This window comes from Cavia porcellus, unplaced genomic scaffold, assembly GCF_034190915.1.
Source record: "Cavia porcellus strain 051 isolate PalLab524CR breed Dunkin Hartley unplaced genomic scaffold, mCavPor4.1 scaffold_25, whole genome shotgun sequence".
NCBI classification, from domain to species: domain Eukaryota; kingdom Metazoa; phylum Chordata; class Mammalia; order Rodentia; family Caviidae; genus Cavia; species Cavia porcellus.
Window position 1 is genome coordinate 43,134,351 of NW_026947508.1, and position 16,759 is coordinate 43,151,109.

The 16,759-nt window shown below is 43.2% G+C and overlaps 2 protein-coding genes across 7 annotated transcripts in view; both read right to left on the reverse strand.

The window, feature by feature from the left end:
• The window catches only part of Agbl4 (AGBL carboxypeptidase 4), a 1,435,759-nt gene that overhangs the window by 210,437 nt on the left and 1,208,563 nt on the right, over positions 1-16,759 (reverse strand). The window lies entirely within an intron of this gene.
• The window catches only part of Bend5 (BEN domain containing 5), a 45,491-nt gene that overhangs the window by 6,300 nt on the left and 22,432 nt on the right, over positions 1-16,759 (reverse strand). For both annotated transcript variants that reach the window (XM_003463053.5, XM_013144897.3), the window contains exons 4-5: positions 7,619-7,767; positions 1,543-1,756 (exon numbers count right to left, since the gene is read on the reverse strand). In XM_003463053.5, coding sequence (XP_003463101.1) covers positions 1,543-1,756; positions 7,619-7,767 — 363 coding nt within the window. The remainder of the gene's footprint in view (positions 1-1,542; positions 1,757-7,618; positions 7,768-16,759) is intronic.

Genomic DNA, 16,759 nt, shown 5'->3' on the forward strand with positions numbered 1-16,759 from the left:
ATCCACTTGCCTGACCTCACTCACTTTCCTGCTACTTTACCCTGGAGCTTCTTCAGGCAAGAGTGCTCTGGTCTTTGCACCTGCTATGTATTCTGCCTGATTCCTCCCTCCTCAGATCTTCCCAGGGCTGCCAATTTCACCTCCAGCTCCCTCCCAGCTTGAATGTCATCTCCTCAAGGAGGCCTTTTTTCCTAATCCCCTCTGGCTGATGCAATTCTCTGTCCTGCCACATGATGTAGCGTAGCCCACAATACCTGAAACTGTCTGACTCATTTGTAGACATATCTGTTGTCTGGTGCTAGAACTTGCTCAAACCACGGGGTCTGCTGAAAATATTCATGCTAGTTTTTTGAGTCTTAGATTCTTTATCAAAATATGGTGGACCTGGACACTTGGAGAGCACAAACTGAAGCCAGCTCTGCTACCTTGGAATCCTGCTAGCTGTGTGACCTGGGCAAGTTGCTTAATAACTCTATGTCTTACTTTCCTTATCTGTAAAACAGGAGTAATAGTAATCAACAGCAGGACTGAGAAGAGGATAATGAGTCAATATATGTAAAAGTGTTAAAAAAAAAACCCTGAAAAATGTTAGTACTCAAAGTAATTCGAAATTTTCTCTGCGCTCCCTACTCCATTGTAAAGTCTCTATGACCATGCCCTGCATTAACTACACTGTAAGGAGGTCTTCCAATGCTCACTTGTGCCTTGAGACTGAACTGGTAGATGCACAGAGCCTAGGACTTCTTCATGTCCTCAAAACCCAGTAGAGGGCCTTGCAAAGAATAAGAGCTTCATGAACAGATGATGAGAGGATGGAAGAAAGGGAGAAAAGGAAGAAAAACATGAGATGAAAGGAAAGAAAATGAAGTGAAGGGTAAGAAAGAGGAGGTAAGGAGGAGGGAAGGAAGGAGGAGAAAAAGGGAGTGAGGAGGAGAGGGAAGTCATGGAGGCTGGATCATAGCCACACTGTAGGAGGACAGATGACTTCCCGTGCCCCTCGCTCACCCTCTGAAACACGAGGAAGACACTGCTGCTAGTGACCATCAGCTGGTCTTTGTCTCATTAACTGTTCTAAGCACAAAGCTAGAACCATAAAATTAAGTTCCCAGCCTTTGCTTCTCTCTGCACAAACAGTACTTCTTTCTTACCTCCATGTCTTTGTTCAAGACACTCTGGCACCTGAAGCATGTCTCCACACACCTGCCTTTTGTGTCTCAAGCTCCAGGACCCAACTCTAGGAGCTCTTTCCCAGGGATGCTGCTCTTGCTTTCCAGCTAAGGACATCCTCTCTTCCTGACAGTCGCAGCAAGCTATCTGTCCCTTTCACATGCCAATTCTCTCAATTGTACTGGTGTCTACAATCCTTTGACCTGGGCAGTGCAAGGTCTTCAGGGACATCTGACATGTTTACTCCTGTGTTCCTGTGCCAGACTCTGACCTGCAGGAGTTTCGGTAAGTGTCCACTGAGTGCGACTGTGCCCAGTACATTCTTATTGGAGTAAAGGACCATATTTCTGCCATCACGTTTCCCCTGTGACCTACCTCTGACGATGCTTAGTTTGTGAGGTGAGAGGGGTGGCTTCGGGACTGCATCCTTCTTTTTTTTTGTGGCAACTCCTGTGACGCTTCTGTTTTTCAAAACATCTGTTCCCCAAATCATGACTGCCAAGTTCTTTGTGTACTTGGAATCGCCTTGGGTTACTTGCAGCTGGTGCCATTTCTCCTCATCAACCCAAATCCCGCTTCCCAGATGGACCTGAAAGGGACAAGAACATCACACCTGTTTAGTCTGATGAAGGGAAGCAGGAAGTTGTTTTTGTCCTTCACAAAGCATTGTTGTACAACTGTAAGGGGTTCATTCACACTACAGATACTAAGTTAACTGTCTATAAGGGTAAATATAATTGGTACCCTTTACTGAATACTTGAAATGTGCCGACCTGATTCTAGTGCGATATAGTCACTATGTCTAATCTTCATGGCAACCTTGGACAGAAGATATTACGATACCATTTCAATTCAGATGAAAAATCCTGGTTTGAGAAGGGGAAGTTCTTGCCAGAAGTAACTCAACTTGTAAGTGCCAGGGCTAGGATTGTAAACTATCCTTCTGTACCAGAGGCTGCTCATTGCCTGACCAAGTCTCACGACACACGCTCTGAACTCCTTCTGTATGACACTCTAGGACAGTGATGGCAAACCTTTTGTGGATGAGTACCCGAACTGCAACCCAAAACCCACTTCCTTATTGCAAAGTGCCAATGTTGCAATTAAACCTGAACACTGTGGTTTTAGTTTAGAAGCAAAACAAAACCTCATAAACATTTTTTGTCTTAAAAGGAAAAAAATAGCATGCATGGCATAGGTTCACAACTGCTGCTTTAGAAAGACAGTCTCACTTTAACATGAACAACTGGGACACATACCCTCCTAACACAGGGAGGCTGCACACAAGGAAGTGAGAAAATTCCTGGTTTCAGGGCCCTTCTTCCAGAGATTCTCACTTAATGAGTGTGGCCCAGACACCAGGATACTCCAACTCAAAGAGTTCAGTTTGAAAACTACTGACAGCTGGCATGAGGAGCAGCAGGCCAGGTTCTGCCTCCAAAGACAGCGCTGCTGTATGACCCACCCAAGCTCTGAGTCCATCTCCGATCTGTGGAGTACGAGAATTAGACTTCAGCTCAAAGTTCATTGTCTACTTCAGAACACCTATGAGTTTAACAAATTAAACCCAATCAAAATGTACCTGGCTTAGTTTCTGACAGCACAGAGAACACAAAGAAACACAATCTTATGGTCTTCACTAGGGGAAGCAGTCAAAATGCTGCAATGCAAAGTTAATAAATTACTATATTTCCTATGCTCACAGAATGCTCTAGCAATAAGCTTTTGAATTTTGTTCTCCTTTTTCATCACTTGAAAACCACTAACTAACAATCATTTAAAAAATAGTTTTAACTTTGTCACTGCCCATAGATGCTATGCTTCTGCTGAGACTATGAAAGGAAGAAATGGCTTCTGCAGGATGGAAGAGAGGCAGCTTCTACTAAGCTAGCTTTCTAGAAGGTACTGCAACGCTTTACCAAAGGTGCTTGCTTTCAGAAAGACCTGTGGTTCATCACTACTGCACAATCAGGAGATGTCTCCAGAGAGGATGCCCAAAGGATCCTCTGCCAGAAGTAAACAGAGGGCAAACCAGAAGACCACATACTCAAACATGATTGAAGATCTTTCTCCTGCAGTGGGCTTGGAAAGGGCTGAGATGGACAGGAGGGCAGCCAGTAACACTTCTTCCTTCACTGATTAAAGAAGCTTTCCAACTATTAAGAAAAAAATACCCTGCCACTGTTAGTAAGCAAACAAATTCCTCACACATCTGATTCCACTTCCTTTTACTCAAAGGATCACGTAGGCTTCTGCAAGTGTCAGATAACCAGATCTAATAGCCTCTCTGCTGCACACTTCAGTAAGGCAAATCAGTGCATTCTGCTCAGAAAGCTAAGCAGCCTGGGGTGTGAGGTGCCGCCTGAGGCTGGGGAGGCAATGCAGATCCCCATGGTCAAGCTTTGGCCTTTTCAATTGGCCAGCTCAGGCATGCTGAGGACAAGTTCCCTATTGCTCCCTGCTGGACCGTGCATCGCCTCTGTTGATGACACTGAGGCCACCCACACAAGATTCCTATGATAGAGGAAGAAAAGGACTTTTGAATTAGATTAAATTCTGAATTAGAAAACTTTAGAGATGAAAAACAAGGCTAGTGTTCCAAACAGCTCTGTACTTTTCTACCCCAGGGCCTTGTTTTCCTGCAATCCTTTAACTTACTACTCTTAAAAGACAGCAGTTATTCATTTTAGTCAGTCGTCTAAAGGAGAAAAGGGTCGCTAATATTTTTTGAGAACCTGTAATAAACTCAATTTACTTAATCTTCACAATGACCTTTAGAATAAAAATAGGTAAAAAATGTTATTCATTAAAAAATAGTCTTTATTTTACAGATGTGAACAGAGATGCATAGGGACTAAATTACTTCTCCCAAGACACAGGATCAGCAAAGCTCAAAATCAAGATTCGAACCCAAATCCGAGTGACCCAATCACGCTCCCCAAGCCTTCCCTGCTGTCACCAGGGTCACAGTCATGCTGATGCAGTTGAAAAGAGCAGATCTAACACATGGATGTCCAGTGTTCCCTTTGTGCGTCCCTTCGCACCTGTCAGTCACTTCTTGTGCAGGTTGGCACCACCAACAGGACAAGTGGGGAGAGGCCAGCAACTGAAGTGACTTTTTCACCTCTGTCACTACTCCCAGTCCACACTGGAGTCACTGATACCGATTTCCCTAAAACACTGCTTTCTTTGACTAGATGACTTCAGCAGGCTTTCAACCATTTTTATGTCAACTTTCTGGAGTTCTGAATGGCTGGATTTCTGTCCCATCAGATCCTTCCTCCCAAACCTGGCTTTAAAGGCCCAGGGAACCTCACTCTCTTCTGTCTGCTAATCTTTACTTCCCTCCTGTGCCCATCACTCTAGCTCACCTCCTCCCACCTCCCATATGCTGCAACAGAAAAAGGATTTCTCTGGAGCTTCCAGACCTGGTGTGAGCCCAGCTCTTCTACCTATTGGTTGTTTTACATGGATTAGCCATTTTGTTTCTCTGAGCCATACTTTTTCCAACTATACAACAGGCAGACAGTCACCTAATTCATAGAATTGTTTTGAAAGTTAAAGGAGATGAGTGAAACATCAGAAGGACAGGACAGGACAGTAACTATGACATCTTTGGCATTTATCCACCACCTGAGTCTCCGCTCATGCTGTATGCTGTCCAGCGATAAATGTTTCTTTTATGTCGGGAGCTTCCTAATATTTCCAGCCCACCCTAAAATCTATGAAGCACCACTCAGGCACTCCAGGACTAATTTCCTCCCTTCCGGAGTTTTAGTCCAATGGCAACTTTCACCACCTCGTGCAGACTTTGATCTTGTAGGGGAGGAGTAGAGGCTTTGCTTTTTCTGTCCCCCACAAAGTCACCAGAACTAGTGTGAGCACAAAGCAATTGACGGGCATATTAAATATGTCTTAATGGTACTGATTTTCAGGTCTGATGAGCTGCTGTTCCTTAGAGACTTCATAACATAGAAAGAAATGGCCCTGGGTATATGCTTGAGCATTTAAAATAAGAGTTCTTGAGGTCAAACTCAGGTCCCCTGAAGCAATGTGCAGCTTTCAGGGGCACAGAAGGATATATTAGCAAGGACACTGGCAAGTGGAGTAGCAGATTGGGCTTCCAGTTTCAGTCTGTCTTGAATGTGTTATGTAACTGCAGACAAGCCCTTTCTGAGGATATGTTTCCTGATCCACACTATGGATAATTTAGACTATTTAACCTTTAATGGATTTTGTAGGTTTATGATTCAATGAATTTTTCAAATAAAACATCTTAGACAAAGAAAAGCAATCCACTTTATCAGAATTAGAAAAAAAGTTGTGTAGCAGTCTCTATTCATGCAAATCATAGCATACTACTTGACCAAAATGTTAATACTTTTTTTGTCAGCGGAAGCTATTAAAAATATGCCATCTATTAGGACGGGAATTAATCAAAATATTTCTTTGTGAAATATTTTATGGAACAAAACTTATTTCCTATTAGGAAATGGAGCTCATTCCAGTGCTCTAGCCCTTGAAAAGATTAAGACCTCTGTGTACACAGACAGAAAGAAAGGTCAGAAGAGACAGCAGAACCAAGAACAATGGGGATTACTTTGGGGATGTGGGAAATGATTCTGTGGGAATCTGCCATCCATTTCCAGTGTGTCTGCTTTTTCTCTCTTCCTTAATAAATCTCTCTGCCTGACTACACCTTAGTTGCACACAAAAACCAGGTTAGTTTTATAGCAACATGCTGTTAAAAAAGTATAGTAGATATTTTCAAGATCTGTGGCCTAATTAATGCATAGGGCTGGGGATTTAGTTCAGTGGTGTAAGCACCTACCTGGCAAGCAGGAGGTCATGAGTTCTATCACTGGTACAAAAAAAATAAATTAATGCGTAAAGAAATTAAATAAGGTTTAAAAGACTCATATTCTTGAGGAAAGAATCTAACTTTGCAAAAGTGGCTTTCTGTGTTGCTCAGAAACTGTCCATCAGCCTTCATAGTGAGAGAGAAATATATTTCTCTTGGAAGCTTCTTTAAGAAAAACCTCTCCAGTGATTCTACTATATGGTCATGACTAAAAGAAAATTAACAAATGCAGAATAGTCCTGTCATCTTTTATCTTCAGCTGGGGAAGGTTCACAAATCTTAGATACAGTTTGAGTTTTTTTAAAAAAAGGGGGCTATGGAGAGCATCATTCCCAATCACCTTTCACAGACAAGGATGATGAGGCCCAGAGAGGCACAGTATCTGCCCAAGTCACATAGACAGGACAGAGGTAGAGCAAGGCCATGAACTCAGGACCATGCTGCTATTCTATGTGGTCAATGACACTTTTCTTCGGCAATGCTCCCTTTGAAAGTGTGCTAAGTGCAGGGTCCATCTGCCCCGCCTCTGCAGGGGAGGAAGTGCTCAGCGCCAGATGCAGGAGTGACAACACATCCAAGAGACTGAAGACTAACAAGTTCCTCTTTTTTAGCTTGACAAGATTTGCTATGGCTCAGGTTGGCCAGCTGCAGGGATATATCCTCCAGACAAACCCAAATCAAACCACTTGTTCTTTCTCATCAACCCACTAGTGAGCAGCACCAAATAAATGGAGATATTTGGAAGTATAAAGCAAGAAAAATGAACTGACACAGATGACTCTGGGGAGAAGGCACCGGTGATGTCTGTACCGTGTGATGTTATGGCAGAGAACGTAACACTAAGCCTATTAACCATGGCCTAGAAAAGGTCCTGACAGGCCTCTTCAAAGGTGAATTCATTTGGGTGTTGGGCAGATGTCAGCAGTTTCCTCTTCTGCCCTGTGCTATGCTGTCATGTGACTAAGACCTCCAAAGGCTATGCAGTACTTTTCATCGTGAATCAATAGAAATGATGCCATGCTTACATTTCCTTTTACGATTTGTTTTCAAGGGTAATAAAAGACAATCTGAGGGATTATATGTGGCCTTAGGACTGTGGCCTAGCCACACTGAATGCACAGCATAAAGGCTTAGGAACAGGGAGGATGTGTTATTCACTCCAGCATCCCTGGTATCTAGCATACAGCATTTGTCAGTGATGAATGCATGTACAATGAGTTATAATCTGTAAATCAGGTTTTTCATTTCCAGTTCACCTTATGAATTTCAGGTACTTATAGGAATGTGAGACAGGTTTCATCAAACTATCAGGGGAATCTTCGTGGTTTTTTTTTTTTTTTAAATCTTCCTATTAAGCTATTTTAGAATGTCCGTTTAGTTTTTCAGCACTTTGATCCAATAGGAAAAAAAAAAAACAAAGAAGAAACCCAATAATCCTGCACTAGTCATAATGCAAATTCCACAGTCACTCCAGACTAGGCAGGGGGCTGCCCAGTCAAGCTGGGTTTCAGAAGGTTCCCGTCATACTCTCCATCTTGCCTCTGACTAACAAACACTCGCAGGGAATGGATATTGAGCTTGAAACACTACCTTGCCATTGTCTAGGATATACTTGTCCATGACAGGCGCAGGAGCAGGGTAATAGGACGACGTATTTGCTTCCTCACTGAAAGTGCTCCGTAACTCCGGCTCAGGGTCGAGACATTCTGACTTTACTTTTTCCAAGTCAATGGCAGGACCTAGGCAGTTAAGAAAAGAGATCTGTCTAGAACTCCAAAGAAAATAAAAAGCAAATATTTTACTAGGCATCTATCAGCACATGGTACCAAAAAATGCTAGCTTATTTTTGTCAATTGTACTACACTTAAACCCAGACTTCAAAATAATATGAAGTATGAATGTCACTAGGGAAAAGGTGAAAACTGGAAAACAAGCATGAACTAGAATCCAGTAGAGTATGAATGAGGAACACTCTCCTAAGGTGTCATTGTCTACATGGAAAGGCAGGAGGTGAAACTTGCTACGCAGGAAAGAGATTCTGTTCAGACTGCATTAGAGGAAAAGAGGTGAAAATTACTGTAATATAGAAACTGTGTAATTGCCATAAGCTCCAGGTTTGTAGCCTATGGTGGAGAGAACCTTAGCAGAAGGGAAGTTAGGAAAGCTATGGAGAAAAGTACAAATGTTGTTCCCTCCATATCTACACAAAATCCCAACTAACAAAAATACAATACAGATTAAACTCCTGATTGCCTGGTCTAGCAACTACTCTGATTTTTATTTTAATGCAATCAACACAAATCACATGATGTTTAAACAGTGAAAGGAAGCTGGGTAGCTGGTGGCAGTTTCTATAAAGGATTCTTTTTTCTCCATTGGCTTTTTGAAATGATTGACTATTTTTTTTTTAAATCATCTATTGTGTCTTGATTGCCAAAGGGCAGAGAAACAGGATGAAAATGGATATATAAGACTAAGTGATTTGATTAATTTTGTAGTCTAACAACTCCAAAAGCCAGCAGAGTTTAGCATACTGGAGACATTTCAAGAGTTGATGGGGATTGGGAAGCTGCAGATGGCTATACATATAACTTAAGCAACCAATGAATTTGGATTCCAACCTCTCTTACTAACATGTAGTCAGTTGAGTACAAAGTTGTATATATACTAAATTCCTGTGCAACAATCTGGTTGCAACTCTATGTTCAGTTACCACATTCTAGACTTTGGTGGTGGCAGGGTTAGTATTTGGGTTTATTACTAAAAGTCCTCATGAACATCTGCATGCTACAAATATTTAAGTGTGAATTTTGTACAAATCTGAATACAAGATGACGAGGGAGCAGCCCAGCACAGATAAAAGAGTTCACTTCATCCTGGCAGAGAGATTTTTGGGCCCCATTCTTGGTTCTGCCATATTTTAATTGTACAACCACAGAAAAATGAATTGCAGATGTAGAAGTTGGCAAAGTGAGGGGACCAATAATATCATAATTATTCTGAAAGCCTCTCCTAATGGTGTGTGACTTATTCAAGGGCTGGGTGTAGGGTTTATTCTTTCCTTTGTCCCCAGCTCCTCATGCTGAGTTAGTACCCTCTGAATGTTTACTAATGGTATAAAACAATTCTAGCAACAATGAATGAACAACCCCAAAGTTTCAGAAGCAGATGCTGAAGTTTCTCCTATCTGCATGTTGTCTCAGGTTGGGTTTCTGAAACACAAACAAATTTAATATTTGATATTCCCTTATACGTGGCAAAAGGTAATCAGTTTGCCTAAAGTGTGTGGCTGAGTTGGTATCTGAGGCTTCTTCCTGTTCTTGTGTTTGGTGACAGGAAGATGCATGTGGCGTCTGCCTTTGAGCCATCTTTAGTGAGATCATATCTTTCTGTAAAGCCTTTTTTTTCCTTCCATGAGAGAAGGTTGTTGCATAAAAGACCCAGCCTAGCTGTAACTTCAGTGTGCTTCTCTCCCATCCATGGCTGCCACAGAGATCTTCCATATGACTTGTCTCCATGCTTCACTATAGTGTGGTCTCACACTACAGCCTCCCTAAGACCTAGGAGAACCAGCCTCCTGGGTCATGTTTTGCTCCCCACCTCATTATCTCCCTCTGCTCAGGTTCCCCAGAGTTTATGTTGCCCCGACCTCTGTGGTGTTTTTTAGCCTTGAAGGTTGCTGTCTGCCCAGCTCCCAATCAGACTTTGGGACACAGCTCATGTGTCTGTTTGACGAGATCTTGCTCCCAGGTAGGGGCTTTACATTGTAAATACTCTAGCAAATCATGTTTATGACCATGCACCTGTTTTCAGCATTAGACTGCACTGCTCTTTAAGAGTTAAGTTTTACCCCCTCTGTATCTTGGAGCCTAGAGCTGTACCTGCACTTGGCAGATTCTCAGTAAATTCTTCAGCCCAGGAGATGGAAGACAGAGTAGGTAAGGTGGGGTTGTTCTCTGATAGGCTGGGGCAGAGATGTGAAAACAAAGCCCTTTTGCTGAGTGGGAGTGTTTGGAAGCAGCAGTGAGGCTGAATGGTATACTTAGGGTGTAGGTAGCCTTTGCCTTCCTAAGCAGCAGAGCTCACTCGCCTGTGGACACATCCCCCACTCCACCAGACTTCTGGGACACCCTCATTTGTTTTTCTTTCTGTCTCTAACTAGACTGTAAGGCTGGAAGCAGCAGGGCGGGAATGATTTTATGTCCTTGTAATCTCCTTAGGGACTGATAGGGCTTTGTTACACAGCAAGGCTATCTTACTGGGAATCTCTCTCTCAAGGTAAGCACTGTTTAACACCTGGTGGCCACTTTCTGCAACAGCTTCCTGCTTTCAGAGCCTTGTACACAGGAGGCACCCGGCACCCCATCTTCAGGAAAGAGAGCCACTAGAATAACCAGCCAAAGGCACATCTTGAAAGCAGACCTGGGTGTGATCCCAGCCGTATGACCTTAGGCAGGTCACTTCAGCTCTCTGGACCTCAGTGTCCTACTTGCCAGTGGGGATTTCTCAGAGATGCATGCAGCAGGCTGCTGGTGCCCAGGACTGGGGCAGGCAGAGGGCAGAGGCTCAGAAGATGGCAGATGAATGCAGAAAGGCATCAGTCAATAAAGCATGGTGCTTAGCACTGCAGAACCAGGAAGAAAAGGAACAAACAAATAAAATGTGATTTCTCTGAGGAGAGGAGGGATGGCCTCTGGTGCTTTTAATTTAAGTGGGGGTGGGTGGCTCCACTCCATTGCAAATTTTAGTAGGCTCCACTCCCCAAAGTTGGCAATTTACATCTCATTACAACAAATGCTTCAGATTGCTGTTTTGCTTTTAAAAATTTCTGAGGCATTGTTCTCTTTCAAACACGTGTGACCAAATTAGCCACAATAATAAGCACTTGTGTTAAGAGACAGAGCATTGTACGATCTGGCACAGATATTTTAGGTAACAAAGGAACTTTTCTCACTTTGTGGGAAGAGCAGGAATAAAAAGAAAGGCCTCTTGATCTACTTGCATTTTGCTATTGAAACACTCTTGAAGTTTATTTTGGGGAAAATATACCTTCCCATGGAGAGAAACCTCTTAGCTGAGTAAAGGCAGCTTTTAAATGTGTATAAAAGGTAGTGCTTGTCTTTTCTTTTAATCATTCATGAACCCCTCTGACCGCACACTAAGATCTACACTCTTTGAGAGATACTGGGGATTCAGAGACAAATAAAATGTATGACAGCTCTGGAGAAGTTCAAAATTTAAGGTGAAACAATGTGAAGCAATATGACAATGGATATGAGTGGCTGTGACTTGACAGATGAGCAATGGACTAAGTGTCAGAAAAACCTGGTACAAACCCTGATTCTGTTTGCTTCTTTAAGCCCTTGTGGCTTCTTCTGTAAGGTGGGGATCATGAGTAAGGAGCTTCGTTGGCATAACAAAGAGATGAAATTATACCATTTTCCATTCTTGCTTTATCTTAAACTAGGCTGATACTGTTCTTTCTGAAAAGCTTTTGAAAAAGTTACCAGGGGGGGTTAAAACATCACCTATTTCTTCGAAACATAAAAATGTTTGGACACTAGATACCATCTCTGATTTCTCATAAAATACAAAGGTTAATGATACCAGTATTTTTTTAAAAAAAGAATTGAATTCTCCTATTTACTGCTGGAAGTCAATAGGGAGTTTTTCTGTTATAGGTACAATTCTAGTTTTTTCATAATTGCAAATTAAATGGAGTCATAAAGCTTAAAATAAACAGAACACCTACTGTGGCACTAAAGCATTTTAGATTTAATAGAATAAAGATGCTTTGCTTTCTTAAGAATCAGGACACAGGAATAGCACTGTAACAATGAAGGAGCCAGAGAGGGGGCCTTAGAAACTGGAAATCGAGCAGGTGGATCTGCCTCTGTTGACTTTACTGCAGGCCTCAGCCACTGTTGCCTGCTCTGTAGCTATGCAAACTATTCAGAGCGCTGATGAGGGCAGAGACAAATGTGGTCACATTCGTGCGATGAGACTCTACTGCACACCTTCTAAGTGCTAGCCCTGAGCTAGGGGCCTTGAGTGATCCATGGTCCAGCCACAGAGACAGCCAGCAGAATTTTGCTACCTTCCTCAGCTAACAAGGATTAGGATGAAGAGTTTACAATAGAAGCAAAGGAGGTTGGAGGACACTAGAAAGAAAAGCTCAGAAGACTAAACTTCTGAGCTGGAGCTTGGAGGATGGGCAACAAACACTTCTAGGTGTGAGGCCCTATAGTAGTGATCTTCACATGGTGGAGACAAGTGGAATACAAAACACAGGTTCCCTGACTAAGCATGAAGTGGTCTGCACAGATGTGGGGAAGGAGAGATCACATTCGGCTAAATGGTCCTGGAAGACTCTGATGGGTGAATGTGGCCTGGGAATGTGATCAGACTAAGTGGCAGCTCCTAAGGTCTTTGTTTCCCTCCCTCTGCATTTTCTGAGTGTGCTGTGTCTTGTGTGAATGACAGGTGGAGAGGACTTTGCTGTGCAGAGGCAGAAGCAACTGTAGCAGGGGGCCTAGGCTGGGGGAGATTCTAGGTGATATATAGATGCTTCCAGGGTGGGTCCATTCTGTTAGGGAATCAGAACTAGATAGCACAGCAGAGTGGGAATGGACCTGAGGGAAGGGGTGAAGCCCTGCAATAAAAAGGTGGTAGAAGTAGGCTTATGTCTCCAGTGTGGGGGCTCAACGATTTTCCTCTACTTTAAGGAAGTATAGATGTCTACTCTAAATGCCATATTTAAGAAGGACAAGTGACTGAAACTTATTGAATATCTTCTTTGTTAAATACCTTAAAATGAAAGTGTCTCTTTTTCCTTTGTAGCACTTCTCACCCCAATGTCACACAGTTATTTTTTAACATTCCTGACTACAGTGAGCATGCCAAGGGGATGAGAATAGAACAGTCACAGTCATGTTGAAGGCTACATCCCAGCACCTTGCACAACATCCCCTGGCATACACCAAACAATTGCTAAGCAACGGTTGACTGAAAGAAGTTAATTCTCATCGCAGCCCTGCAAAATCAATCTTATTATCTTTGTAGAAGCTCAGTGTTGTGATTTGCCAAAACTTACACAGGTGGTGAGTGCCCAACTCCAGAGCCTTGCTCTTTGTGAGTCTCTGCACCTTGTCAGTTAAATGTACTTTTCAGAGATTTCACAGGTTTCTCACCTAATGCTGACTCTGTCTCAACAGAGTCATCTCTGGCCTCCCGACAGGGTCTTTGGAAGCTCCACAGTTGTGAAGGGGATCACAGCGGATGGAAGTCATCAGGATTCATTTCATTTCTGGGAGCTCTGAGCCTATCCTTGGCCAGCTGGTGGCCAGGGAGAACTGGGCTTGTTCCTTACCTGTGTTTCTTTACCCCCTCCTACCCAACAATCTGGCTGATAGCATCCAAACGGCAGTGAATGTGCAGTACTGCATAGTTTGTCCTTGCTGAAGGCCTTGTACATGTGCTTCATGCATGTAAAATGTGAAATGGCCTTTGATTCTGAAGCAGAGCTGGCTGCAGGACTAAGGGTCTATAGTAGGAGTAACGGGTATGCTTGGGTTCTTAAGGGGCTGTTACGGGCAACAGTGAGCATCTGAGTGCCAAAGTTCTTGGGAGGCAGAGTTTGGTCATGTGACCGATGCCTTTCCACCGAATCAATCCTTGAGGCCTTCCAGAGTATAGACTTCTGCTAAATGGTTGTTGACTGATTTGCCTAGATCAGAGACAACCAGCAACTCAATGGCTGACTGACTGCACTTCAGGTTACTCCAGTGGGAGGAGGTCCCCAAGAATTACCTGCAGTAGGAGCCAGTGCAGTTCCTGCCATCTCTGTAGCCTTATTTGTCCCTGCTATCCACTTTTTTCCTTGCCAGCTCAGCCCAATTCTGCTGTCAGTTCCTTGAATAATTCTGCTTCTCTTAGAACTCCAAATCTTTGTTCAGACCTCCAGTTGCCTGAGGTACTATTTTTTTCTCTTTGCTTAAATTCTCACTAAATTCCTCAGTTTGGAGCCTTCTACAGCCACTTCCACCACCTCAGCTATATCACCTCTTCTATGTATTCTCCCAACAAAGAGAGTCCTGGAGCAAAGCAAGGCTCACACTGCATTCCATTGTTTGCTGCTAAGAGTGCAACCCTGTAATAGAGGGTCATGATCTCATCTAGAACCTGGAAGAGGGAAAGAATCTAATAAATATTTTCTCCATAAAACAGTGCCTCATGGCCAGTAATGGAACAGTTGCACTAGAAGGTAGAGAGAGCATCCTGTCTCTAGGGCACATGAGAAGAGGCCGGGCCATCTTCTGACAGGGAGGTTATCCTGTGCAGGAGGCTGCACTAGGTGAGCTCAGGGCCTCACAAACATAGGGTATCCAGGATGGGGCCAGGCTCATCGCCCTGCTGAATCTTGGTGGCTAAACTGATTCTATCCATGTGTCAGCCGAACGTCAGCCTCCCAGTGTTTCAGGGTGATGAAACAACACACAGATTCCACATGACGCAGTTAAGATTCTTCTTGGTCCTCCTCCCCTCTGCACTTTACTTTTCTATCTATAAATTGGGAGTGAAACGTGGGATAGGGTTCTCTAACAAGAGAAAATTTCTATGAAATTTCTAGGAATTTTATGGTTGGTATTTTGAGGCCAAGTAGTCTGGTACGGAACAATGAACAAGAAATGGTGGCGTTTTAAATTAAGCAGGAACCATCCATCTAAGAGCTCAACAGTCTACCATTCTAGAGCCCACTACAGTATGTGAAGGAGGTCTAACCATGAGGACAAGCAGAGGAGGGGACATTGCTCCAGAACAGCAGATTCTGAGTGGCTGACAAGCCTACTGATACACAGAAAAGCAAGACAGGCCTCAATCTGAAAACTGGTTTTGCCATTTCTGGAGTGTGAGGCTTCAAGTAACTCACCTAATCTCTCTGAGTCTTTTCCTCATGATCCTAGCTACTACTGAAGTTGTTCTATGTATAAAAGGCTCTCAGTGTCTCATCCAAGGCAACTTCACAGAGAAGATAGCTGTTGCCTGCAAAGAACTCTTTCTCATCTAAGTTTCCTGATTGGAAAATCCAGCAGAAAATAAGTCTGCCACAGAAGGAAAAGCCCCATTCTAATAGAGAAGAACCATCCTACATGGCTATAGGTAAAAGTCTAGCTAACACCCCTGTACGTTCCAGTGCCTAGAACAGCAAGCAAAGGTACTGCCTTGCGATGTCCCTCAGCCTCACCCTCACTGCCACCAGGAAAATGGACACCAGGGAGAAAGACACAGGAATGTCTCAAATTGTTTAATCACTGTAAAATCAACTTTTTAAATAATCTGGAATGATCTGTGGTTAATTCTGCCTTAGTCAACAGTGGAAAAATGTCCTTCAAAATGGACGGTGACCAATATTGTTCAGATAAACTACTTCAGTCCTTGTTGCTGGATATCTTGCAGCCACACAAGTGGAGTGCTACAGAGCACAGACTGGCACTGCTTAAGCATGCTGAGGTGGTGGGCTTACCTATACAGTGGGGGGATGAAAACCTGACTGGATCAAATGACTCCAGCCTTTCCTGTTTACCCCTCTTACAAAGCCCAACTTTTTAGGATTCCTATTCATTGGTAAGAATAAATTCAGTGTCAGGCATGGTGGTGTACACCTGTAATCCTAGCACTTGTGAGGCTTAGACAGCAGGATTGTCATGAGTTTGAGACCAGCCTGGGCTACAAAATAAGTTCAAGGCCTAACTGAAAACTGAACTGCAAAGCAAGACACTGCCTCAAAAAAAAAAAAGAATGAATTTAGGGCTGAAAGAAATGGAAAGCACTTCTTAAATAAGCAGGGACTAGGAGAGCTCAGCAAAAAGGAAACTGAGCTATAACTAGTGGTGTTTGGAAAAACTGATGGCAACAAAAGGGTGGTTTAGAACTGGAGGTAGGAAGATGGGACTTGGCCCAGAAAAATCATGGGAGGAAAGGTGGAGAACCCTGCAAAGTATGGGCCAGGCAGAGTTGGAAAACTGATTAGTCAACTATGGCTCTTACGAGTTATAAGGGAAAGGAGGAAATTGGGAGAAAACATTAAGGGAGACAACCACAACTACATTCTGCTGTGGAACAAAAGGTATCTCAGATGTGAACCGAGTATAGTTCATCTATTATCTCATGTACATACTCAAAGGACTCTGCACATTAGTGTAGGGCTGAGTGACTATGATAAGCCCACCTCCAAGCAGACACGTTGGCTTCACCAGCTCAATCCATAACGCTTGCTGCTGTTGCTGACTCTGTTTTATAGGTGAGAAAATCAAGGGCCAAGAAATTAAACTGTCCCAGGTAGCATAATTAGGACACAGAAGACCCAGGGTCCAAACCTCAGTACTCTTTTTTTTTTTTTTTTAATATCAGAGCCCATAGAGACTTTTAATCACTTCTGCCCTACCTGGATGAGATGGGCCTAAGGTACTCATTTTACCAAGGAGAAAGCAGACTGAGAAGGGTTAAGTCACTTGCTTACGATGTTACACAGGTAATAAACTAACAGTGTTCAGATTTAAATCTAAGTACCATCTGTTGCCAAAGACGACTTTGCCTCCAAACAGGGGGAAATCAGCAGGAAGCATTTGGCTGATATTAGTTGCCTTTTCTAAGGCACCACCAGCAGTCGGCTTAAAGAGGCTAGCACCAACCACAAAAGATTCTAAAGATCAAAGCTGGTATTTTAACAGA